Source organism: Canis lupus, chromosome 7, assembly GCF_003254725.2.
Source record: "Canis lupus dingo isolate Sandy chromosome 7, ASM325472v2, whole genome shotgun sequence".
Classification (NCBI taxonomy): Eukaryota; Metazoa; Chordata; class Mammalia; order Carnivora; family Canidae; genus Canis; species Canis lupus.
This window is the reverse complement of record NC_064249.1, coordinates 35,110,765-35,137,355: the sequence shown is the minus strand read 5'-3', so window position 1 is coordinate 35,137,355 and position 26,591 is coordinate 35,110,765. Positions and strand designations below refer to the sequence as shown.

The window sequence follows — 26,591 nt, the reverse complement described above, 5'->3', positions numbered from 1 at the left end:
GATAATATGATTACAAGACCGTAACCAGAAAGAACAGACTGGTGCAAACTCTTCAGTTGCATTTAAGTACAGATGACCCCTGAGGCAGTGGCTACTGTGGTTGTAGCACTGACCTCCATGTAAGAGCAGCCCCAGCAGGGCACCTGGGTGGCTGGGCTGAGTCCTTTAGTGTCAGACTCTTGATCCCATCTCAGGTCTTGTTCTCAGGGTCGTAAGTTCAAGCCCTGCATTGGGCTCCACACTAGGCATGGAGTCTACGTTAAAAACAACAAAACAAAACAGCCCATCAAAGTCCCTTTTAAATATCAGCTAAGTAACAGTGCCTCCAAATAATAGAGGCTCGAAGCCTCTGTGTAGCCTCAGTAATCCAATGAAATTTCTTTGAAGCAAACTGCTGGATAGACATACTTTGGGGGCTTTACTCACTTTTTCTAGCTGCTTTAGAAGTTTATTAGATTATTGACTTTAGACCTTTCTTTATATAAGCATTTAAAGGTGGACACGTGCCTTTAATACTACTTTAGCTACATTCTACAAATACTGACATTTTGTATGTTTATTTCCATTCTGTTAAAAAGACTTTGTAATTTTTTTTTTGTGATTTCTGTTTGTCCTATGAGTTTTGAGAAATATGTTTAAATTTTTAAATACTGGATGATTTTTCTGATTTCTCTTATTTCTAATTTTGTTGTAGACAGAGAATATGCTCTATGTGTAGTCTCTGTCTTTTCAAATTTGTTGAGATTTGTTTTATGGCCCAGGACAGGGTCTGTTTTGGTTCATGTTCTGCCTGCACTTAGAATACGTGTTCTGTTGAGTAGGGTTGTTGAGTATTCTTTAAGTGTCCGTTGAACAGTGTTCAGACCTTCTGTGTCCTCGCTGGTTTTATCTGCTTGCTGTCAGCCATCTAGAAAGAGGTGTGTTGAAATCTCCAACAATAATTGTGGATTTGTCTATTTTTCTTTTCGACTCATGTCAGTCTTTGCTTTGTCTGCTTTAAAGCTCAGGGAGATTGCATGTATATTTAGACTTAAGTTTTTGATGAGTTAACTCTTTCATCATGATGAAATATCCTCTTTTCCTATGGTAATATTCCTTATTCTGAAGCCTGCCTTGATGTTATATAGCCAGCAGAGCTTTCTTCAGACTGGTATTTGCGTGTTGTATTTTTTTCAACCTAATAACCTTTATCCTGTTTATATCTTTATATTCACAGGGCATTTATTATAGGTAAAATGCAGTTGGGTCTTGCCTTTTATTCATTGTGACAGTGTCACTTTTAATGGGAGTGTTTAGATCATTTATTTTTAATTCTTTTATTTTAGATCATATATATAGTTAATTATCAGTATGGTTGAATTTAAATTTGCTTTTTGTTTTCTATTTGTTCCTTCCATTGTTTTTCTTTTTTCCTGATTGCTTTGATATTTAATGTTTTAAATATTATCTGTACTATTAGTTTATTAGTTATACCTTGTGTTTTGTGAATTTTGGTAGTTGCTCTGAGACATACATAATATGCATCTTTAAGCCATCATTATGTACCTTAAAATGTTATATTAAACATTTAACCCAAGATATTTGCAAGGAAATGTTTCCATTTCACTCGTCCAGTCCCTTGTGTTACTGTCATACATTTCATGTCTACATTGTTAAAAACTCTACAATGCATTCTTAATATTTTTGAACAGCCAGTTTTCTTATAAAGAAGTTTAAAAATGAGTCCATTGTTGGCTAATTCTTTACATTAATTAGCAATACTGAAGCAAGTATGCAAGAAACTATCTATTAGAATTGTGCCCTGTCTCATTGAAACCCATAACAAAATTTGGAATGGAAGAGATTCTTATTGAGGGAAAGAGACCCAAGAAATGGCTGAGACTAAATTTTTTTAAACATTGGAAATCCAGGTTATTGGGTATCCGTTGACTCAAGAACTACCTGTTAAAAGACCACTCTGTGCCAGGCATAGTGGTGAACACTGAGGACTCAGAAAAGGCCATAAAAATTCCTAATGGAGCTTCTACTGTAGTAGGGTAAGACAGATAATAAGCAAGAAAAAAATATAATACATGTACCATGGCATGTAGTGATAAGTTCTAATGAAAGGAGCCACGTGTAATGTCTGGCAGTTTGGAGGAGCTGGGTAGGCATCTATAATTTTAGATAATGTGGCTGGGGAAGTTGCACTGCAAAGATGACATTCATGTCACCTCCTGAAGGAGATGACAGATTAATAAGTTCTAGAGGCATGCTGTTCAGCACCCAGGCTGGAGATAACAGTGCTGTATTGTGACTTAAAAATCTGTTAAGAGGTCAGATCTCGGTCTTAAGTAGCCACAATTTAAAAAACAAAAACAAAAACAAAACTCTTTGGGGGAAAGAAGACCTGAGAGGAGGTATGAGAAGCAGGCAAAGTGGAAATTACAGATACCAAGGCTCTGACTGGACACATTAATACAGTGCAACATTAATAGTGTAAATAAAACCTAACTATGATAATAATTTTAAAAAGATGGCATTAATAGAACTTATCTACTGAAAGCGCGTAATTATCTCTTATTTTAAAAATTAGACGGAGTCCCCAAGGCAGCATTTTTTTTTGTTTGTTTGTTTTCAGTATCTAGGCTGTAGAAAATGGAAAAGATAAAGCAACTTCACACAAAGATTGTCCTCTCAAAAACAGTATTAGTGGAGGGGAGGTATCAGGGCTCCGTGCCACGATGAAGCTTTATGAAAGTAATTCTTCTGATATCACTGATAGCTCCCTGGGGCCTAGAAAAACCCAAGAAAATGTTAGCTCTGTGGCAAGGTACTAAATTAACTTCTGAAAAATAGGCTGTACCTGCTTTCCATCAACCATTTACTTGTGATTTGCCAGGTGCCTTTGTAACTTCTTTGAATGTAGAAAATAAAGCAAATATTTAAATGCAAATTGTTTCTTTATTCAAAAGAAATGACCTCCTCCAACATCTCAATTTTTGTCATCACTGATCTGCAGAGACTGAGTTTAATGAAACAGTTTCTTAAGAACTATTCTGTCTTCTCAAAAGTAGATGACGAACACTAAATTGGGGTATGACAATAAACTTAATCCTATAGTATATGGTAGCTATTAGAAATTTTAACATAGTACACGATACAGCAATATGCATAAAAATGAGCCATATTTTACCCCTTTAGCCACTGCCTACCTTGTTATACAGAACCTTTCTAGTGCCTGAAAAAGCTACTCTGCTAGCCAAGCATGTAAAAGACCTATACACTGACCATTATAAGACACTGGTGGAAGAAGTTAAAGCAGACACAAATAAATGGAAAGACATTCTATGCTCATGGATCAGAAGAATTTGTATTGTTAAAATGTCTGTACTACCCAAAGCAGTCTGCAGATTCAGTGCAATCCCTATCAAGATTACAGTGGTATTTTTCACAGAAATAGAACAAGCAATCCTAAAACTTGTAGGAACTACAAAGAACTGGAACAATCAAAGCAGTCCTGAAAGAGTAAAACTAAAATCCCCACAAACTCAAAGATAGAACAAAGATAGAACAGAGGCAGGCAGCTGGGGGGTGTGCAGAATGGATGGGGGTGGTAATGGAGATGTCATGGACAGCTTGGTGACTGTAGTTAATTATACTGTATGCCATATTTGAAAGTTGCTAAGATAATAGACCTTAGAAGTTCTCACCATGGGGCACCTGGGTGTCAGGTGGGAGAGCATCTGACTCTTGATCTCTGAGGGTTGTGAGTTAGAGCCTCATGTTGGGCATGGAGCCCTACTTAAAAAACAAAAGTTCTCATCACAAGAACAATTTGTGGCTATTTATGGTGATGCATGCTAACTCACTGTGACAGTCATTCTGTGGTATATAGACATATGTAGTCATTAAGTTCTACACCTGAAACTAATGTTATATGTCAGTATATCTCAATAAAAAAATAAAGCTACTCTAATGACCTTTCCTAGTCACTATCTACTCCCCCTCACCAAGGGTAACCACTGTTCTCTCATCATAGATTGGTTTCGTCTATGTCTGAATTTTATACAGATTACACATTTATATAATTTGTCTGACTTTCACTCAACAGTATGCCGAGATTCATCCTTACTGTAAATGAAACTCTTATTTTTCATTGCTGAATAGTATATGCCATTGTATGAATATGGCACATTTTTTACCATTGGTGAAACTTTGAGTCCTTTCCAAGTTATTACAAATACTATTGCTCTGAGTGTTCCTGTAAATATCTTTTGGTGTACAATATGCCAGTGTAGTTTAGGGATGTCATTGCTACCCAGTTCTGTGGCATAGAGACGGATAATGATTTAAGGGATAATTTTAAACAAAATTAGTTTTGTCAACAAAACTAATCAACAAATTTAGTTTCTGTGTTATAGTTACCTAATGTAAGAAATGTCCGAACTCCTCTACTAGACCACTAGGGAAACCTGTTAACCATCACAGCTGTGCTTATCAACCTTGCCAAGCAGAAGGGAGGACTGCCTTGACAATTTTGCAGTGTCTCAAGAGGGGAGTTAGGGCAGAGAAGGTTTTAGAGGCTAGGGTTAATCAGAGGTGGCTTACGGTCTGATTTCCTCAAATTTTTCTAGTTTCAACATCTATGACTACAATTTGAGTCTTCTGACACTGCCAAGTAGTTCTTTGATACATGCCACCACCAGTTCTAAGACAGTTACCAGTCATTCTGTTTAAAATTTAGACATTTCAACTTATTTGTTTGGAGCAGTAACAATTGTTAGTGAAAAGAAGTCATGGTTTAATGTACATAAAATGATTAAATTGTACACTTCAAGTGGGTGAATTTTATGGTACTTAAATTATATTCCCAAAAGGCTTTTTTGAGACCAAAGAAGCCTTGGTTAAAAGTTCGAAGACAAAATTATAGGCCTGCCTGTTCCATAAAATAGCTATTTATTCAGTCAGTAAATATTTTAGAACTTGTAGGCACAGGAAATCAGCTGGTATGCTAACTGACATGGTCCCAAGACTCACACGGTAGTGGTGGGAGAAGTGAGTGTGTGAGTGTGCTTGTGCGTGCGGGCAGAGGAAGAGGCACATTCAGACGGAAGCCTGTGCTTTGGGCTAAGGATGTGAAAGAATGCCTGTGTGACCCAAGGGCAGAAATAGGGCCAGAGCACAGTGCCAGATGAAAGAGCATGCTACGCAAGGAGGCCACATGGAAGAGTTGTTTCTTTTGAGCAACAGGAAGCCATTGAGTTTTATAGGCAAGAGGATAGTGATATCATATTTGTGTCTTGGAAAGATGGCTTTGCTGCATTAAAAATTATGAATTAGAAGTGCCCAATAGGGAAAACATGCACACTCATTAGTTGGGTACAGTTTTGGTGAGAGACGGTTGAGAGAGAGAGAGAGAGAGAGATATCAGAATAAACCAGAGATGTCTGGAGGGGTAAAACCTGAAGGAAAGAGGGTATCCTAGTAAACTGAGCTTGATAGAATTGTGGGGTAGGCTGTTCCAAGATTATCCTCTTAACATTTTTTAAAATAATACAGGTTACGGTTAGCTGAAATGAACAATCAGGCATACCTGTTGGCATTATAAACCTTCACTCCTACCATTGTTTTTGCTTTTTAAAATATATACATTTGGAGCACCTGGATGGTGCAGTCAGTTGAGCCTGCAGTTCTTTGTTTTGGCTCAGGTCGTGATATCAAGCCCTGGGTCAGGCTCCACACGCACCCTCCTGCTTGTTTTCTCCCTCCCTCTCTCTCTCTCTCTCTTTCTCTCTCTCATAAATAAATCTTTTTAAAAATAAAATGTGTCCATTTGATTAGTCATGATGAAATTAGGCTGAAGGGATTTATAACTTAATTAATTTAAAATGCAGTATGTTTTGCTCCTATATTACCTTTGTTTCAACAACAACTGTGATTTGGTTTTTTTCCCCTCAGTATTCGATTTTCATCAAGCAGCTGATGGTATCCAGGAGCAACAGAGACAAGAACAAGCAGGAAAAAAGTAGGGTTTTTTGTTTTTGTTTTCGGTGCAGTTTAAGCAAATTCAAATCCTCATGTTTAAATTCTACGGCAGAGGTTTAAGAAAAATCATTAGAATATCTTGTTTAGATTTCAGAGAAAATCCAGTAGGATTGTGAAAATAAACTTAGAGAAAATAGCAACAAAACAAAACAAAACAAAACCCCAGAAAATAGTTAAAGTAGCTTTATTCATTGTGATGATCTGACCACAAGCACAGCATCTTTCTTGTCTAACTCAAAGCTTGTTTTGATTTATTTTTAAGTCTGGGTACCACAAAAAAGGGCATTGGCCCAGTTTATTCTTCCAAAGCTGCTCGGAGTGGACTGCGGATGTGTGATCTGGTTTCTGACTTTGATGGCTTCTCTGAGAGGTAACTAACTTGTGTTTCAGAGTGGAAAGAGCAAATGGGATTTTTGGAATTTCTGTACTCCAGGATGCAAAGTGGTAAAAATCAGTGTTCTAGTTGAATAATGGTGATTGGCTTTTTTGCTTTATTTGGACTTTAGAATTATTTTTAATTAATTTCAAATTAACTAAATGAAAAGTAACCTCATGATGATACCACAGCAGTACCTAACGAAGGCAAAGCCAAAATTATATTTAAGGATTGGAGTTTTTAATGGTTTGCCGAGAAACAGAGATTCCAGGGGGTGCTTTGGTGGGGTTACCACATCCTAGAGTCTGGACCCTCAGAGTTTCAGTTCTGAGGCCCCCTCCCCCCTACCTAGACATCATTAGGCTCGTAGGTACTGGTGGACTAAACAATAGCAATTGCCTCATTGACACTTACTCTCTAGAAAAATCTGCATGAGAAACCTAATCATCTTCAAAGCCATATGATGACTCAGTGACTGGGAGTTAGTTGGTTGCATCTAGTAACAGGTGGCATCAAAGATCCTGCCTCTGTCTCTTTTAAAAAGCATCATATAGACTGTCCCTTTTTATTTTTCACATGATGTGATAGAATTCACATTTAAGTCTTGTGGTTTCAGATTTTAGTCCTTTTCCTCCTCTCCCCTCCACACACATTACCCTCATTATATTGTTGTTATTCCTAAATTTGAATTAAAAATACTGTTTCTGAGTGTATCGTTTATTCATGACTGATCTCCTGTTTAGATTTTATTTCTTAGAATGTACCTTCCGTTTGGAATTCATTTGTTATTAATACCACTTATCTGCAGAAACCATTTGAATTGAATGATACTATACGGACTGTTTCTAAACCGAGCTAATGTCTTGATTTATCTATATTTCTCAGGTTTAAAGTTCTGGCTAACCAATACAAATCTATATACCCCACTTTGGAAATTGACATTGAAGGTGAACTACAAAAACTCAAGGTAAAAAAAACAAAAACAAAAAGAAACTCAAGGTAATGCTTTCTGGCCTTTGTAATGTCCTTTTTAAAACTTGTTTGCCAGATTGGTATCTAAGATCTTTCATTCATAGTTGGCTTTGTGCTAGGAACTACAAACATAAGAATGAAAAACATAGAGTGTTTAATTTCCTTTATGGAAATTACACTGTTACTGAGAAGTTACACATTAAATAATTCATAATGTAATAAATGCCACACAGATATATATAAAGCATTGGAAATAAGAACTGGTAAAGCAAATGACTTATCCTTTTTAAGTTTAAAAGCATAGAGGGCTACCTAAAAGGACATGGCATGTTTGAGTCACTACACATGATGTGACTGAAATAAAATATTGAGTGGGGAGCAGCAGGGAGTAGGAGTTCATAGGTCTTGCATTGGTCTTATATGGAGTGAGAGGGAGTTTTTAGCATTTATCTTAGAGTTCATGAAAAACTATTGAGTAATTTTTTTTTAAGATTTATTTATTTTTAATTATGATAGATGTAGAGAGAGAGAGAGAGAGAGGCAGGCAGAGACACAGGAGGAGGGAGAAGAAGCAGGCTCCAAGCCAGGAGCCTGACGCGGGACTTGATCCCGGGACTCCAGGATCGTGCCCTGGGCCAAAGGCAGGCGCTAAACTGCTGAGCCACCCAGGGTTCCCCTATTGAGTAATTTCTAGCAGAAAAATGACTAGATTTGTATTATATAAAAATCCCTCCTAGCAATGTGGAACATAGATCAACAGAGGGGCAGCAGGAGATAACTTGTAAAGCTGGCTGACCCATTCTGGAACGGTGCCCCACAGGACCAGTGTCTTTAGCACTTTGTCTTAAGAGACGAAGAAGGTGATTGGCCAAAGGTTCGGCCCACATTTGGCAGGTTTTAGGTGTCAGTGGTGCTTGACTTTCAGTAAGCAAATCTCTTACCCTATCCACCCTTATATTCGACCCTGATGTTTAGTGCTTTTCAAGCTGGGTCCTATGTATCTGATTATTACTCCTTGTCTTCTATAAATAGGTATGAACATCAATTCCAGAGCTGAATAGGAATTTACAAACCTCATATGCCATCCTAGAATGGTTGTAGACCTTGGGCCAATCTACTCACTAAATTGCTTTAAAAAAAAGAAAAAAAGACTTCCAAGGAAGATACTGAATGTTAGGTATTTAGACTTCAGTGTATTGGTCATTACTTACAATAGACTGCCATTGTCTTTTCATTCTGTCATGCAACAAATATTTTAAATTTATTATTGGCAACTTGGAAATAATAATGCGCTGAAGTGTGGTATAGCTTTTTGGTTCTATTTTATCCATGTTTCGTATGAATGTAAAGTAGATGAATAATCATAAACAGAATTGGGTAAGAAGATTCTTAATAGGTGGTGTATGTCGAAACAGCACTTTAAGGAGCAAAGGACATGATGAATGGCATGGTCATTCAGGCATAAAAAAAAGGACTAAAATAGGAATAAACAGGAGACTAGAACCAGGGGCAGGGACCAGACTTTCATCAGGAGTATAACATATTTGGTGAATTCATGAGTGGATCCTGGAATTTCCATACTAGTCTGGCTAAATATGGAAACATAGTTAAAACTAGGTTTTATTGTAGTTATATTTCAGGCCTTGAGGGAACTCTTGTTTATGTTACATTTTTAATTGAATTATAAAATTTAACAGTATTATTAATACTTTTAATATGTTTTGTAAAAATTTTATAATGCTCATGTGTAAAATAGTATTTGACATTATCTACTAATACTGCTGAGATATTGCTGTAATGGAATACAATGACAAAAGAAAATTAACAGTTATCAATATTTGCATGCTCAGCAATGTCACTTGTGACCTGCATCCACATTTTGACAGTTTCCCTGATGGCGTGTTTCAAAACTCATGGTTACATGGATTATAAATGAGACTTTTTAAATACCTCACCAAGTATAAAAGCACGACGTAATATACTCCATTCTTCTTATTTTCCTGAGAGCTGGTTTATAAAGAATGGAAGGTTGACATCATTACTTGCAGTGAGGTTAATGTAGAACCTTTGAATTGCATCGTTTCTCTACTGGTCTTGAGCTAGGGTCTGTCTTCTGGTTCTGGAGAATCAGGACAAGAGACCAAAGCTAATCCAAATGTTCAGTAGGGTGAGTACCATCACTAACACCCTTCTGCTTTGAATGAGTTAAGTGTTTCTTATCACAGAGTCAGGTGAGTGTTACTTGTACTGATCATGTTCTAAATTTATTGGTATATATTGAAATTGGTTTTCGTCTTTGTCTGTAGGGTTATATGGAAAGGATTAAACCTATGGTGAGAGATGGAGTTTATTTCCTCTATGAGGCTCTACATGGACCACCAAAGAAAATCTTGGTAGAAGGTGCAAATGCAGCGCTACTAGATATTGATTTTGGTAAGTGAAATACGACTTGCAAAAGCTCATCTGAGCCCTAAAGTACTAAGGATATACATAATTCCTGTTTGCCTTATAGGGTTTTAAAACAAGGCTTTTAGCTTGAATATTCAGGAATAATGGAAGTTTGGGGCACCTGGGTGGCACAGTCAGTTGGGCCTCTGCCTTCAGCTCAGGTCACAATCCCAGAGTCCTGGATAGAGCTCAGTGGAGGAGCCTGCTTCTCTCTCTCCCTCTGGCCATTCTTCCTGCTTCTACTCTCTGGCTGGCTGTCAAATAAAGAAAAAAAAAATCTTAAAAAAAGAAAAGGAATGATGGAAGTTTGTCATCTACTAATCTTTTTTTTTTTTTTTTTACAGCAATATTATAGAATACACAATCCATGTGTTAAGTTTTTAGTTCATTAGAAAAATGAAATCACTGCTTGGGTCAGTGGGTTTGGGATTCTGTAAACTGGTTTTCATTGTGAGATTAGAGGAATCCTGTGGAAGGATCTTTAATTTAGCCGTTTTTTTCTTTTTTTCTTTTTCTTTTTTTTTTTTTTAATATTGAGAACTAATAAGCTTTGTCATTAAACATGCCTCTTAAGATCTGTGGAAGTTTGTTTAACTCCCTGGGCTTGAGATCCTGAATGGATTAGGGCATTTCTTCCATCTTCAAAAAGTTAACCCTTTAGTGTCTTCCAACTACCACCTCATTAGATTGTTGGCCTTTCTCTCTGAATGTGATATCAAACGGTAAGTCTGAGTGTTCTCAGCTCTTACTGACATTTCATTGGCTTTTGACTGCAAGAAAACCAACTAAATAAAGTATATTTCTTTTGCAGTAGATATGTATTTTTTACTTCATAATATGCCTGTGCAATCTGGAAAGAAAACAGTGCCCACTGGCTTAGTGGGTAGTTTAAATAGGAACAGGATTTGAGGGTGAGGTGGGGATGAGGGAGTATACTCCCCTTAGCTTCTCTTGTCATTTTTGGGATTATTCCCGGAATAGAGTTGAGAAGGTAGGATATTGAATACCATAAAATTCTTAGTATATTGGTATTATTCTAGGTTGTGGCTGTATCTTGAAAATCTATATCAAGGGAATAAAATAAATTCATTTTTAAACTAACAGGAATGTGTTAAAAATACCTAGGTTATAAGTCTACGTAGTGGAATAACACAAGGGTTTTATCATGAAATTATTTAGCAATCCATTAGGTGAGTACATACCATATAACAAAGGAGCCTCTCCAGAATGAGCAACTACATTGATAGCTCTAATTACCTGTGTTTTTTATCTCCCTACAGACAAAAAGGATCAAGGCTAAAGGTTGAAGTTTAAGGAGGGCAGTTATATTCAAGTCTGTCCAGTACCTAGAATGTACTCAAATGGGGATTTTTCACAATAATTCTGTTTCAGAGTAATGTATATCTCTATGTGTGAATAATATTTGTTTCTTTTTTTAAGGAACTTACCCTTTTGTGACCTCTTCCAACTGTACAGTTGGAGGTGTCTGTACTGGGTTGGGAATGCCCCCGCAAAACGTTGGAGAAGTGTATGGGGTCGTGAAAGCTTACACAACTCGAGTTGGTATTGGTGCCTTCCCTACAGAGCAAGACAATGTAAGCCTATTTTTCAGTAGATCCAATTCTGAAGATTTTAAAATAAAACCTTCTGGGGTGCCTGGATTGCTCTTTTGGTTGAGTATCTGACTCTTGGTTTTGGCTCAGGTCATGATCTCAGTCAAGATCCTGGGATCGAGCCCTGTATTGGGCTCTGCACTCAGCATGGAGTCTACTTCAGATAATCTCTCCCTCTCTCACCCACTCACACTCGTTCTTCTCTCTCTCTCAAATAAATCATTTTTAAAAAATTGAAACTTCTGCTTTTCTTCCCCTTAATGAATTCTTATCTTCCTGTGCATTTCACTTATGTGGGAACAGATGGGCAAAAAAAGATGAAGGGTTAGAGAGTACTTAAAGGTAATTGTAAGCACCAAGCTACATGAAGGTGGGTTTATAAGGGAGATTGAGATAGTGAAGGAGAAAGAAGTAGTTAAAAATAAGAACTGCCTCTCACTAAGAGCGTATTGGGAGCCAAGGCCGAGGAGAGTAACCTCCAGACTTGGTGTGATCCTGACCAGCACTTTCATGGTGGTGACATCGGGGCAGGCACTGTCAGAGTGTTGTATACTCGGAAGCTCTTTGGACCTCACGACAGCCCAGGGAGGTGGGTAGTGGTCACTATCCTGCTTCTACACTTGAGAAAACTGTCAGGGAGAGCTGAAATCACTTGAGCCAAAGTCACACACAGGGACTGGGCTGGGATTCAAACCTGACAGAGCAACATTTTAAAAAACACATAGTTGTATTGATGTCAGAATAGAAGAGGTAGTGAAATGAAGACTTAATCAGAAAGGTATAAATTAAGAAATAGATAATAAGTGAAAAATTAGGTTCTGGGGAATGGCTGTGGCTTAGATCTTTCAGCATATTTTTCAACCTTATTTCTCTTTCTAAGGGTATTGTGCTTTCTACAACTCCTGAGTAGCTGAGAGTTTGTCCTGTGGTTTTCAGGAGATCATCAAACTATAGTAGTTCTTGGAATAATTGCTTTGACTTACCTATTTTAATAAATATTTACTAACAACTTTGTTTTTAATATGTAGCATTTTATATGTTAAAATTTAAGAAGTTAGCTAACATCATAAAAAAATACTGGTTTTAAAGAAATGGTAAAAAATGAAGCCAAAGTGGATCTCTTTCAAATAATGCCTACCTCACATAGTATCCATCATCTGTATAGAATTCTGTCTTCCACTTACTTTTTGGAAGATGTTCATCTCTGAGACTCTGACTTGTTATATGACCTTACATGTAATTCTACTGGATTAATAGCATTGGTATTATAATCCAAAGTCCTATTTTATACTTCTAGGAAATTGGAGAATTATTACAAACAAGAGGTCGAGAGTTTGGGGTAACCACTGGAAGGAAAAGAAGATGTGGCTGGTTGGACCTTGTTTTGCTCAAATATGCTCATATGATTAATGGATTTACTGCGTGAGTATTCTTAGAAACATTTATTTCAGGAAACTAAGGTATCATTCATGACCACAGGTTAAATTTTGTGGAGTGCAAGCTTGAAAATTAGTACCCTGGTAGAAAAATTTCAGTTTAGCCTCCAGATGATACTGTAGCCCGAGTTTCAAGTGCCCCAAGGGAGAGGACCCCAGGTTGTCTTCCTAGATATCCACGGTTGAGAAAAGGGAATCATGATACACCCACGTGCATGTAAGTATAGAGGGAAGTCAGATTAGGTAGGTAGATAGATGGTGCATTTAGTTTATATGGAAGGGAAGCAATATAACTGATTTAGTGCATGGGCTTGATGAATGTAACTTCTGTTTTGAAATCTCAGATTCATGTTTTGTGGCATCACTTTGGAAAAGTTAATCTTTCTGTGTTTTTTCATCATTAAAATCTAGATAATGTTATCTACTTCATGCGGGTGTTCTGAAAATTAGGTGAGAAATACAGTGAGAGCATATAGCACGCTGCCTGGCTCACTGAAAATGCTCAGTAAAAAGTTGCTATTAACACATGTATGTAAATATGTAAATAAGTGTACTCCTGTTTGTATTAATTTGGTTTAACTTCCAGCAAATAACAGAATAAAAGATTAAAAAGTAATCGTGGATAAGAATTTCAAACCTACCGTTTTATTTAAGCATAGATTTTCCCTTAAAATGGTTTCCTAGTTTATTGGGAGATTTGACATGTCTTGAAAAGGTCCTGAATGTGGTGTCCTTGCTTTGCTGTGACAATTTCTGAGCAGAAGGGTGGAGGTGATAGTAACCGGAGGGAAGGAATGAGGGTCAGTGGCCTGTGTGTAAATATACATGTATCTTGTAGTCCTCCATACAGAACAATGAGTATAGCTGTGTCCCACAGAGTGCATCCATTCCTCTAGGCAACTGTCCCTCAGATATGTGTGGATCCATCATAAGAAAGCTAAGCGGGGTGCCTGGGTGGCTCAGTTGGTTAAATGTCTGACTCTTGGTTTCAGCTCAGGTCATGGTCTCAGGTTGTGAGATTGAGTCACAGGCTGGGCTCCACGCTCTGTGTGGAGCCTGCTTGAGAGTCCCTCCTTCCCTCTGCCTCCCACTCACTTGTGTGCGCAAGTGCACGCTTTCTCTTTCTCTCAAAAAAAATTTTTTTTAAGTTAAAAGGTATATATAAATAAAAGAAAGTTAAACAAGATGGCGTGGATCAGGGAAAATACAGTTATTAGAGAAGTAACGCACAAGTAGATCAGTTAAATCTTTTTTTTTATTATGAGGAAAATGCACGCTTTATGTGTGGCAAACTTTAGAATATAATCCTAACCAGTTTTCAAATTGCTTTGGAATGTTTAGCTTTGTATGAATTTTTCTTTACTTCCTTAGCAGATTAGATGTTACTGCCTTTAAGAGTCTGCTGTTTGAACACTGCCTTTTCTTCCACTTAGGTTGGCACTTACCAAATTGGATATTTTGGACATGTTTACGGAAATCAAAGTTGGGGTTGCTTACAAGTTAGATGGTGAAATCATACCTCATTTCCCAGGTACTTTTTTCAGTCTGTGATATAAAGAATATTATTAGGTGAATGTGTTAGAACAATTTCATAAAGCTCTTTGGTGTATAGTTTATGATCTATAGCCACAGGGTTGATATGCTCTTTGTGAATGGTGGGAATATATTCACATCTCATCAGCATTTGTTCCATAGCTGCTATGCATTTGGGTTCTGGTTTGCAGTAATAAGCATGGGTTCAGACTCAAAATAGGAAAAAAGAAACGTAGTACCTCTGAGCCCAGCCCGCTGTGCTGCTCCTGAATTTCATCTTCCCTGTTTTGAAAGTAACTTCTGTGTAGGCATTCCTCTCTTCCTTGAGCAGTGTGGGATAGGAGGGAAAAGTACTTCTTACACGAGTTTAGCAGGCTCTTAATATATTAAGCCATGCTGTCCTTCAAGCCACACAAATGGTTTTTTCTGATACTCCTATGTCAAAAGTAGTTGGTTGTAGGAAGACTTCCTACATGATGCACTGTTTCTTCAGGCATATCGTTAGTTATAGGATTTCTTCAGTACTCAGGACGTTCCTTAAATGTTTCCAGCTTTCAAAAATAGGAACCGGTCATTTATTTAGTCATCCTGTAAGGCTGGGAATATGCCAAACAAAGGAATATTGACTAGTTTAATGAAACTTGGTAGGCTGCTAGGTCTTATGACTTGCTAGTGACAACCAGTCCTTGGGAACTGAGGATCACCTCAAGTTCTTAGAAACACATTTAGTCATTATCTGTTAGTCCGCATCTGGGCCATTTCCAGTTTTGTTTCTCTTGACTGTTTTTTCCTTAATTGTGGATCACTGTTTCTGTGATGAATGACTTCTGATTAAATGCACTTCTGTTGTAGTGACTCCTATTCTGTTATCTTCCTCTGAAGGGTATTGGTTCTTGTTTTAGGGGACAGTTAAATTACTGGGTAATCATCTTGAATTTGTATGAGCTTGGTTTTCTGCTGTATTAGTATAGTTATGTGAAAAGCCCAGGGTGTTTCCCAAACCTCCAAACTAGTATGGGTCAGCCTCCAAATTCTGTCTCCTCTGTGGATTGGATAGAGCTGAGTTTTAGATTTTGTTATGTAGGGTCTATAGTCAGTTTTACTCTTGAGCATGGTTTTTCATTTTAAGGAACAGCCTTCCTGCTATCTCAGCTGGATGCCAGGAGAGTTATCAAGGTATAAAGAGCTCTCTCCAATCTGGCAGTCCTGGAGCTCCAGTGTACCCTACCCTGTCCCTTTCCTTCTTGTTAGCACAGCTTGAAATCTAGAATCTGTCCCACTCAACTGTGTGACAGCATCTATCCGGAAAGCCTCCAGTGGTCCCGCGGGTCCCTCCTATGTAAAGTTGAATGCTAGCCGTGGGATGTCTACATGGACTTGTAAGGAGTAGGAGCTCTCTGGATAGCTCTGTCCTCTCTAAAACTTGACCATGATGAATCTAGCTGCTTCCACTGCACTGAAACCAGTTACCTACCTTCTCAGCTCAGTGGGACCACTGTTCTCTGGTGACTAGTGTCCTGACTTCCAGTGGCTGGGAAATTGCCCCTGGGCAGAGAGTTGAGTAGTTCTAGGACTTGTTTGTAAGTTTTCTTTTTCTCAGAAACTGCAGTTCTGTGCTGCCTGCCTGTTGTCCACACTGACCAGTCATGGGATATGGGCTGCTCCAGGGAGGCAGCTCCCTTCAGGTGAGGGCAGTTTCTGAGGAAATTCTGAACAAGCATCCTCAGTAGACAGTGCTTCCAGAGCTGAGGGGAATAAGTGTCTAAATCCTGAACTGGGAAGTCTGGATAGTATACCTACAGTATCCACTATATGGTCTCTAGTCAAAGAAACTGTTGTTATTTCTGTACATTCTTCTTTTCTATTAGGGAATACAGTGAAAATGGTTAAGTGAGATAATGAAGACAATTTCCAGCTAAGCTTTTGTACAGTTACAAAATCAGTAGATTTTCCAGATGAGAGCAAGTATAATAAGTCTCCTTTCTGTGAGATTGCTGCCTTTATGCAGGGCCACAATCTCTAATTCACAGCACAGAAATCTAAAAAGCTCTAAAAGTGGAAAGTTTAAAGTTTAGCACCAGAGTCCTTTGACAGCAAAACCTGACTTGGGTTGATAATAGAACCAATAATCTGACTGCTTACAGTGAATAATTCTGTTGCTGCAGGAATGTGTTTGATTATGAAAATATTGCCTCAGGTGGTAAATATACTGTCTGACCTTCCTACACTCTGGGAAACTCTGCATTCCATAACATATCTGACTCCAAGGATTTTTTTTTTTAAAGGATTTATTTATTTATTCATGAGAGACACAGAGAGGTAGAGAGAGAGGCAGAGACACAGGCAGAGAGAGAAGCAGGTTCCATGCAGGGAGCCTGACGTGGGACTCGATCCTGGGTCTCTAGGATCAGGCCCTGGGCTGAAGGCGGCACTAAACCACTGAGCCACCCGGGCTGCCCTGACTCCAAGGATTTTGACAAGATTATGAACCTGTAACATAGCAAAAAGTTGTTTGACAATAGGCAGTGTTCTACCAAGAGAAAACAGACTTACTCTTTAACTTTCAGCAAACCAAGAAGTCTTAAATAAAGTTGAAGTTCAATATAAGACGCTCCCAGGTTGGAACACAGATATATCAAATGCAAGGACATTTAAAGAACTACCTATTAACGCACAAAATTATGTTCGATTTATTGAGGATGAGCTTCAAATTCCAGGTAAGTGTACTTTATGAACAACTATCTTTACTTTTCTCTACTTCTAACTTAATTGTCTACCTTTGAGATAGGATCAAAGAAAGATCATTGTTACTTTGTAGAGTGTTCACAATTTGTACGAATGCCCAGGAAGACACAAAATAATGTTATCTCTTAGACTAAATATAATCATTTGTTTTTAATCTTTCATATACCTGAAGACCTATGCCTCACACCATTTTGACCCTGTCTTAATTGTCTGCCACTCTGATTTTTACCCTGTGACATTCATGCTTGTTGCTTTCTCCCTCTTAGTCACAAATCCTTTTGTATCTTTACCTCCACCAAAAATGGTTTGTGGGTTCGTGGTTTTTCCATTTGGGATTAAATCACTCTTGGGAGTTGAAGTTTTTGAATAGTTAGGAAATAACAGGTATAGAAAACAACAGGAAATCCAATTTGGAAAAAAATAGAAGAGGAGAGTAAAGAATAAAACTTTATTAAAAAAATCTAAACTGGCCAGGGAGTTAGGCATCACCAGGTAATGGCTGTCACTAGTCTTTCTTTTGACACATTGCTTTCTTCCTTCTACTTGCACTGGTAGAGATTGGAGAAACAAAAGTGAAGTGGGTAGAAGGTGTCCTCTATGTAGAATCCATTATGCACTTATTCTGATTTGTATTGTGGTACGTCTCAAATATGAGTCTCGTTTTCCAGATTGCTAACTGTCCCTACCAGCGTGATGTCAGATTTAGTCAGCATGTTTGCTCTGGCTCTTAGTCAACATTTTTTTGAAATACAAGCAGTAGTGAATTTAACAGTGACCTGTGTAAAATTCCATAAAGGTTCTCCCATATGGTACGATATTTAGAGATTCCTATGGAAAGGTACAGGCTGTGCAAGTTAAAATAGTATTCTTTTCCAGATGGTTCTACTTTTTTGAGATATAAAAGTTACACTGTCACCTCTTAGCATCCTGCATTTATCAAATATGCTTATCTAGTTATTAGGGACTTCATCAAGGATTCTTTAGGTCCCTGCTGGTTTGGGCCAGTATTTTGCTGACCTAATTATTAGGCATTGAGGACTTGGAAATACCACACGATTAAAACTGGAACGAGTAAGGCACAACACCTGTGCTGGATCCTGACTGCACGTTCTTCCAGCAGGACAGCAAAGGATAAAACAAGTGTTGCTAGAATGCAGCTCACAGCTAGCACCTAATAAAAGGAAGTTAGAAGCTATCTCAAAAGAATGTGTGAAAGCATAAGGGTGGTGCCATATACTATCACAAAAGGCCCCTGGCACTGTTAAATAGTGACCCTGAGAAAAGTGAGGGTCTTTTCTCTCCAGGAATTGAACATTATAAATAATACTATTCTTGTACCTTTTTCTCCCCTCCCAGTTAAATGGATCGGTGTAGGTAAATCCAGAGAGTCTATGATTCAACTCTTTTAAGGATTTCCAGTGATGCAAGAAACACTCCTTGAGGGGAGGGGAAAGGACTTTCTTAAATATTACATTTACAATCTGCGAAGTTCAAGAATAAAGACATTGAATTGAGTTTTAAGCCCTCCAGTTGTTTCCAGTCATTCAAGATGGCTAGCTGGTGAGGAGATACTTTGGCGTGTTCCAGTGTCAGCTGCCTTCGCTGGCAGAATCGCCGAGTCATGTGTTGCTCCTGCTGCTCACGGTGCCACGTTTTCTGTCCGTGTTTAGTCATAGTATGATCCATGTTGTTTGAAATCTAAGATAGAATTCCTTTCAGTGTAGTTTTTCTTCATTATTGTCACTGTGTGTTCTTTGGTTTTACCTCTATTAAATGGGAAGAACAATTAATGCAGTTTTGCACAAATATTTTTTACATTCTGGTCATTCAATTTGTCATTGTGATCTTTGCTCTTCGACAAAAATGATGAGAAGAAGGGTCTGTAAACTTTTGTAATGCTATAAATTCTGTTTCACTTGTGAACTGTTTATTTTCTGCTGAGACCATTGCAAATTTGAGCTTTGGCAGGGGGGAGGGGATTATGTTCATGTATCCTTGAATTTGTACAGAACACAAAACTTGTTTCTGTCTGTAAATTATTTAATACATTGGACATTTAATTAAATGTTCAGAGAAAGGTGTTCCCTAAAGCAACAATCTTAATGTTTAAAAAAAATTAGTCATTAAAAGATCATTGTGATAATTGGTGGATATTTTACTTTAATTTCAGTCATTAACTATGAAATGTATAGCTGTCCTTTTCTATCTTACCATTATTTCTAAATCTAGTGGATTGATTTTCAGCATTGTGCCTGCCAGTATGCCTACAAGATTATCTTATATAATAAGTGTCCAAATGAACCCAAATTGTCAGTCATAATTTTGATCATGCCTTTATTTTTTCTTTCTTGGAAAAAAAGAGGTTTTGTTTTCACAATTAGGCTTAACATACTGTGTTGTAGATTATCCTTCAGTGAACTATTTTAAATGTTAAAATTAGGTGCCACTTAAATTTATTTTATTATGCCATCAATAGCTGATTAAAAAGAACCAAATATTTCTAGTATGGTTTGTGTATTGTGTTTTGTTCTGGTAAGAGAAGTACTGGCAATACTGATACAGAGAAGATGAGCTTTGTCCCTGTAGTATGTAAGGATGAGGTGAGGAGAGAGAGATCAAAACAGAATCTTAGAAAATAATGTAAATATTTTTTGTCTTCACTAGACATATTTTACTTAATACTTAGTTCAGAAAATTCTAAAACAGAGCCAGCCTTGTTGAATTCAATAAACCAAAAGGATAGTACAGAGGATCTTACAAGCCCATCGCCAATCAATAATGACTTTTATGTAAAATTTATATTTAATATACAATAAATAGTTTTTATTTATTCTAATGGAAATTGAATGGGCTTTTATTTCTTCTTACCCTTTATCTTCCTACTTGAACTTCACATCAGGTTGAGTTGAAATTAGGTTTTTAAGTCCTTATTCTCATCTTGGCTGAAAGTCTGTTATGGAAACATAATTTTAATAATGGTCCAGAGGCAGATGTGAAGAACTCATTCTCCAAAGAGATTACTAAAAAATAAATGAGTAAACTTAAAGAAATATCTTAGGGGCAGCTGGCTTTCTCAGAAGAGCATACAACTCTTGATCTTAGGTTGTGAATTTGAGCCCCCTGTAGGGATTACCAAAAAAAAAAAAAAAAAAACTAAAAAAAATTCATTTTCTGAGTCAGTGCTTTTTTTTTTTTTTTAAAGATTATATTTATTTATTAGAGACACAGAGAGAGGGAGGCAGAAACACAGGCAGAGGAAGCAGGCCTCCTGCAAGGAGCCCAATATGGGACTCAATCCCAGATTCCAGGATCATGCCCTGAGCCGAAGGCAGATGTTCAACCACTGAGCCACCCAGGCGTCCCAGTGCTTTTTTTTTTTTAACCAAAAAAAATACAGATATCCTATTGATTTGATAGGCATTTACTTATTTTTGACCAGAGTAATTCTCTCCTTTCATTACAAGTGAGCTTAAGTTGGTTAAGAGAGAGGTTCTGCTCTTCAGATACAGTTCAGTTTTTGAAATCCTGGATAACAGTATTACACTAATAAATCTTTATTGAACAAGAGTATATGCTAGAATCTACTAGGTGTTGGGGGACGTGGTAGTGTATTGTGGGGCAGCATGTCAGACAAATGTATTTGTAGGTTATCTGTGCTACAGTGGGAGAGTGCAAGATGCTATGAAGGAGAACTTAATCTAAGTTTGGAAGGAGTCAGATACAGCCTTTAGCAGAATAGCATTCAAACAGACCAAAGGGATGAGTCGTCAGAGGGACAGTGCAAAGGCACGGAGGCTGGAAACACCTTGGAAAGTTGGAATAACTGAACAAAATGAGTGAGGGGCTGGTGAGGCAGATAGGCTGGCAAGAAGTTGGAGGAGGATTCTGCCAAATAACCAAAATATGTTTCCACTGAAAGAAAAGGACAAAGCCAAAATGTAATCACTATGCTTAAAGGGGCATAATGACACAGAAAAACTGAAAGAGAAGCATACTCTTCAAATCTTAAAAATTCAGTAGAGGGGCACTAGGTGGCAGAACAAGGTATTTCAATGGGGTGATGGCCTATTTATTTACTTTTTTTTTTTTTTTTTTTATGATAGTCACAGAGAGAGAGAGAGAGAGAGAGAGAGAGGCAGAGACATAGGCAGAGGGATAAGCAGGCTCCATGCACCGGGAGCCCGACGTGGGATTCGATCCCGGGTCTCCAGGATCGCGCCCTGGGCCAAAGGCAGGCGCCAAACCGCTGCGTCACCCAGGGATCCCTATTTATTTACTTTTTATATATTAATGGATTGATAGAAATAAATGTCCTTCACAAATGAGTGTGAATTGAATGCCATTCCAGTCAGAATTGCCAGGGGGTTGTCTAACTGGACAAGAGTGTATCAAAACTTTAGTGGAAAAATGAATGTGCAATATTTTCTAAGATATTTTTGAAAAAGGAATGTGTTGAGACTTTTTCCCCCACCAGATGTTAAAACATTGTGAAGCTCCTGTTGTCAAAGTATGTGATATTGTCATGGGAATGAACAAATATACAAGGGGAATGGACTGGGCATTTCGGGAGTAGATGCAACATGTTTGGGAACTTGGTATGAGCTAAAAATGGAAATTTTGTGTTAATAGGAAAAGTGCATTAAAAAATGATAATCTTAAAATAGGAACTTCAGATTGAATAAAACTCAAATCACAAAACTCAAATCACAAAAGTAATATAGGAATATCTTTAGGAGAGCCTTCTAAAGAAAAATCAGGAAACTTAGAAACTATAAGGAAATATGTGCAGATTTGACCAAATTAAAAAATTTTTAAATACTTATGAACAAAGCTCATTTAAAAAAACAAAGAACACAAGAAAATCCTGAGAAACCAAAAAGCAAACTGGGAAAAAATATTTCAACACAAATCCCTTGACACAAAGAGCTGCCACAAGTAAGAACATGACGACTAACAGAAAAGATGGGTAAAGCAATACATACCAATCAATCCACAGAAAAATAAATGTAAATGGCCCAGAACATGAAAAGGCATGCCTTGTCCCCTACAGACAGGAAAATGAGAGTTAACATAATGAGATACCACTTTCCATCTCAGAGTGGTAAATTTGTAAAATCAGTGCTATGGCCCTTTCATATACATACTCCTGGCAGGGGGTAATTGCTACAATATGGGGGAAGCAATTTGGCAATTTCTGGTACAATTTGTATTTGCAAATGCTTTGACCCACCAGCAATCCCATTCTCCCCCCACCCCTTAAAAAACACAGCCCTATTTTGCATATAGTTGTATCATTGGAAACACAAATGTCCATTAATGGTACACCATGATCCTCTATGAAATCTTTAAAAATATCCAGTTAGATCAATGCATGTTGATTATAAGATGACCGTGAAACACTGACATGACCCACAGCAAGTTTTCTGTGTGACTCCATTTGGAGGGAGAAGGGAAGGAGAAAATTGAAAACTATTTGTTGATCTAAAGCTAAGACAAAGTATGTAGGGGGATATGTCAAATAGTTAACATTGGTCACTTGGAGAGGACTTGGAGGATTCCCCAATTCATCTTTGTATTAAATTTTTTAAAGCATACTATTTTAAGTATTTTTAAGAAATGAGCAACAACAGTTTACTGAGAATAATTTGCTGTGTCAAGTGTACCTGAGAACCGAGTATATTTAGTGATTAATACTTTCAGAAACCCACTTTATATGTCATAGTCTATGCACCTTTGGAATGCTGGCATTTGGCATCACTTTATAGGCTCAATCTTTAGAAACCCTGTGAATGAACTTCCACAGTGACACAAAGACAAAGGTAGTGAATGCAGGGAAAACTACTTTCACTGGATTCTGCAGTCACATAGTATATATTAGCCTCCAGAATTGCCTTAGCTTCCAGAATTTGGAGGGAAGAGATGACTATACCCCTGTAACTCTTTCCCACTGCTTTCATTTATTTGTTTCCCCAAAACTGAAGAAGAGTATTGTTTGGGAATATCAATGTATATACCATTAGCCTAGCTTCTCATTTATAACTGCATCCACCTGTATAGAATCTACTTGAGAAGGAAAATAAGATTTGGATCATCTTTATGCACAATGTCAATCCATCAGTCTTGGTCTGATTTTATTTTTGTCAGTTATCCATACATACATAATGGTTTTTATTGAAACAACTTTATTGAGGTATAATTTATATACCATAAAATTCACTTGTTTTAAGAATATAACTTGGTGATTTAGTAATCACCACGATCCAATTTTAGAATGTTTCCATCACCCCATAAAAATTCTTTGTGCCTAAGGCACTTGGGTGGCTGAGCTGGTTAAGTGTTTGACTTAATGATCTCAGAGTCCTGGGGTCAGGCTCCCTGCTTATTAGCAGGGTGAGAGTCGGGGGGGGGGGGGGGTGGGGTGGCGGTCAGCTTGCCCCTCTGCCCCTCCCCTGTTCTCTCTCAAATAAAATCTTTAAAAAACCTCTTTGTGCCCATTTGTAACCTCTCCCTGTTACCACCTCGAACCTCACAAATCTCTCTCCCTCCATAGAATTGCCTTTCTCAGACATTTCACATAAATGAAATCATGTAATATGGAGTCTTCTGCATCTGGCTGTTTCCAGTTAGTGTAATGTTATGAGGCCATACCAGGGACTTCATTCCTTTTTATTGCCGAACAGTAGCCCGTTATGTTATACCACCTTTTTCTTCATCTGTTCATGGATACTTTATTTACAATTTTTATCTTTTTATGAAAAATACTGTTGTGAGCATTTGTAAATATATGTGGACATATCTTTTCATTCCTCTTAGCTAGACACCTAGGAGTGGAATTTCTGAATCCTAATTATTAATTTTTAAAAGAAATTTCCAAAACACACTAGTTTACACTCATACCAACAATGTATGAAGGGTTCCTATTTCTCTATATCCTTGTCAATACATATAATAAATAGTATGTCTTTTTTATTGTAGCCATTTTAATTGGTGTGAAGAGTTGTGTTGTTTTAATTTGCATTTTTCTAAAGTGACTAATGATGTTGTAATACCTTTTCATGGTAATTTATGTATCTTTCATAAGATGAAATTATCTTTACATAAATGTAAAGATACATTTATGTATCTTTCTTTTGAAGTGTCTGTTCAAATATTTTGTCCATTCTTGAGTTAGGTTATTTTCAGTAAAAGAATGGAAAAAAGATATTCTAATATCGTATATGATAGACTAAGTCAAAAACTATTACAACTGACAAAGGACCTTATGTATTAATAAAAGGGTCAAATCGTCAAGAGATGTAGTAATTATAAACATATACTCATCAAACAACAGAGCCCCCAAATACATAAAGCAAATGTTGACAGATTTGAGGGGAGAAATAGTTCTTTGATAATAGGAGTTTTCAATACCCCACTTTCAGTAATTCATAGACCATTTAGGTAAAAGGAAACTGAGAACTTGAACAATACTACAAACCTGCCAGACTTAACAGACATTTATGAAACCCTTTACCTCAAAATAATGGAATACGCATTCTTTTCAAGTGCACATGGGATATTCTCCCGTATAGACCCTATGTTAGGTCACAAAACAAGTCTCAGAGTTTAAAATATCGAAATCCTACAAAGTAACTTCTTTGATGAAAATGAAATGATGCTAGAAATCCTTTAACAGGAGGAAAACTAGGGGCACGTGGGTGGCTCAGTACTTGAGCATCTGACTTCAGCTCAGGTCAGGATCCCAGGATCCTGGAATCGAGTCCTACGTGCAGCTCCCTGCGTGGAGCCTGCTTCTCCCTCTGCCTATGTCTCTGTTTCTCTCTGTGTGTCTCTCATGAATAAATAAAATCTTTTAAAAGTGGGAGGAAAACTGGAAAATTCACAGTAGAGATTTAAAAACACTCTTTTAACCAGTGGGTCAAGGAAGAAATCCAAGGGAAATCAGGAAACACTTAAAAGTTGAATGACAACAAAAACACAACATACTAAACCATGGGATGCTGCAAACATGAGTGGTGCTCCACAGGAAATTGATAGCAGTAAAAGGTCTCCCATCAACAACCTAAGTTTATAACTTGAGTTAAAAAGGAGTAACTGAAACCCAAAGCCAGTAAAAGGAAGGAAATAATAAAAATGAGAGTGAAGAGAAACAAAATAGAGACTAGAAAATAACAGAGAAAATCAGTGAAACCAAAAGTTGGTTATTTTTATTTTCTGTTTTCATGTGTAAGGCCACAGCATACACACTGCATTTGAGGTTTCTAGTCCCTTGATGATTTCCTCTGATTTTCTGTTCAGTCTCTAGGATGCTTATTAGTCAGATGATAGACCCTCTGATTTATTATTCTATGTCTCTTTTTTTTAAAAGGTTTTATTTATTTATTTATTTGAGAGAGTGAGCCCTTGAGCAGGAGGAGGAGCAGAAGAGGGAGAAGCAGCAGGAAAGGATCTCAAGCAGACTTCTCGCTGGGTGTGGAGCCTGATGCGGGGCTTGATCTCATGATCTGAGCCAAAACTAAGAGTGGGACACTTAACTTACTGAACCACCGAGGTGCCCCTCTGTGTCTCTTCTCTTAAAACAATAATTTTATTTGCCTTTCTCTTCTATATAAAGTTTTTCTGAATTTTCTTCCAAACCTGTCCAATTTTTAACTTTAGCAATCACAATTTTAATTTTCTTTAAAGATTTATTGATTTATTCATGAGAGACAGAGAGAGAGGCAGAGACACAGGCAGAGGGAGAAGCAGGCTTCCCCGCAGGGAGCCCAACGTAGGACTCAATCCTGGATCCTGGGATCACGCCCTAAAGCCGAAGACAGACACTCAACTACTGAGCCACCCAGGCATCCCCACATTTTTAATTTCTAAGAGGTTTGGAAAATTGGTCATATTTGTGGATGTAATTATTTTGACACATCCCTTGTCAGATGACAGTGTTACTTTGTTAGCTTGTTTTAGATTCCTTGGTGTTCCCTGAATTGTTTCCTCTGGGATAATTTCTTTATTTTGGTCTTTGTCTTTTATCTTCTGTTATTTTTCCAACTCTGGTGATCCTTGATTGGCTCTTCACATCTAAGACTATGGCAGTGGAACACTATCAGAAATTGTGTTCCTGGGGAAGTTTGTCAACTGGTAGGCTTCACTTTGGGGTGTTGAGTAGGGATCCTAACTTGTACGTTGGGTGGTTACTAAGGGCAGAATGTAGGATTCTTTTTTTGGAATCATTAATTTCTTTAGAAAATACCCTCTAACTTTTTGCCTGGAGAATCCATACCCCGTTGTTCAGATAGGGGTATTAACTCTGTATACAGACTTTCAATTAATCCTTTTTTTTAAACCAGTCTCATAGCTCACTACAGCCCTAAACTGTATCTGGGTTTCTGCATCCAGAGCACCCTTATGGTCTGTGGTGCCTGCAGTTTTCCTCCCTGACTACATCACAGG

The 26,591-nt window shown here is 37.6% G+C and overlaps 1 protein-coding gene across 7 annotated transcripts in view; it reads left to right on the top strand.

Annotated features, from left to right (window-relative positions):
- ADSS2 (adenylosuccinate synthase 2) overlaps positions 1-19,656 on the top strand; it is a 36,476-nt gene extending 16,820 nt beyond the window's left edge. For 6 of the 7 annotated variants that reach the window (XM_025430587.3, XM_035718466.2, XM_025430585.3 and 3 more), the window contains 9 exons: positions 5,941-6,007; positions 6,290-6,397; positions 7,289-7,370; positions 9,682-9,808; positions 11,264-11,418; positions 12,734-12,858; positions 14,306-14,403; positions 16,973-17,122; positions 18,507-19,656. In XM_025430587.3, coding sequence (XP_025286372.1) covers positions 5,941-6,007; positions 6,290-6,397; positions 7,289-7,370; positions 9,682-9,808; positions 11,264-11,418; positions 12,734-12,858; positions 14,306-14,403; positions 16,973-17,122; positions 18,507-18,559 — 965 coding nt within the window. In that variant the 3' untranslated portion in view covers positions 18,560-19,656. Of the gene's footprint in view, positions 1-1,910; positions 2,037-5,940; positions 6,008-6,289; positions 6,398-7,288; positions 7,371-9,681; positions 9,809-11,263; positions 11,419-12,733; positions 12,859-14,305; positions 14,404-16,972; positions 17,123-18,506 lie in introns of all 7 variants that reach the window. The other variant, XM_035718468.2, reaches the window with a different exon arrangement.
- The last annotated feature ends 6,935 nt before the right edge of the window (positions 19,657-26,591 follow it).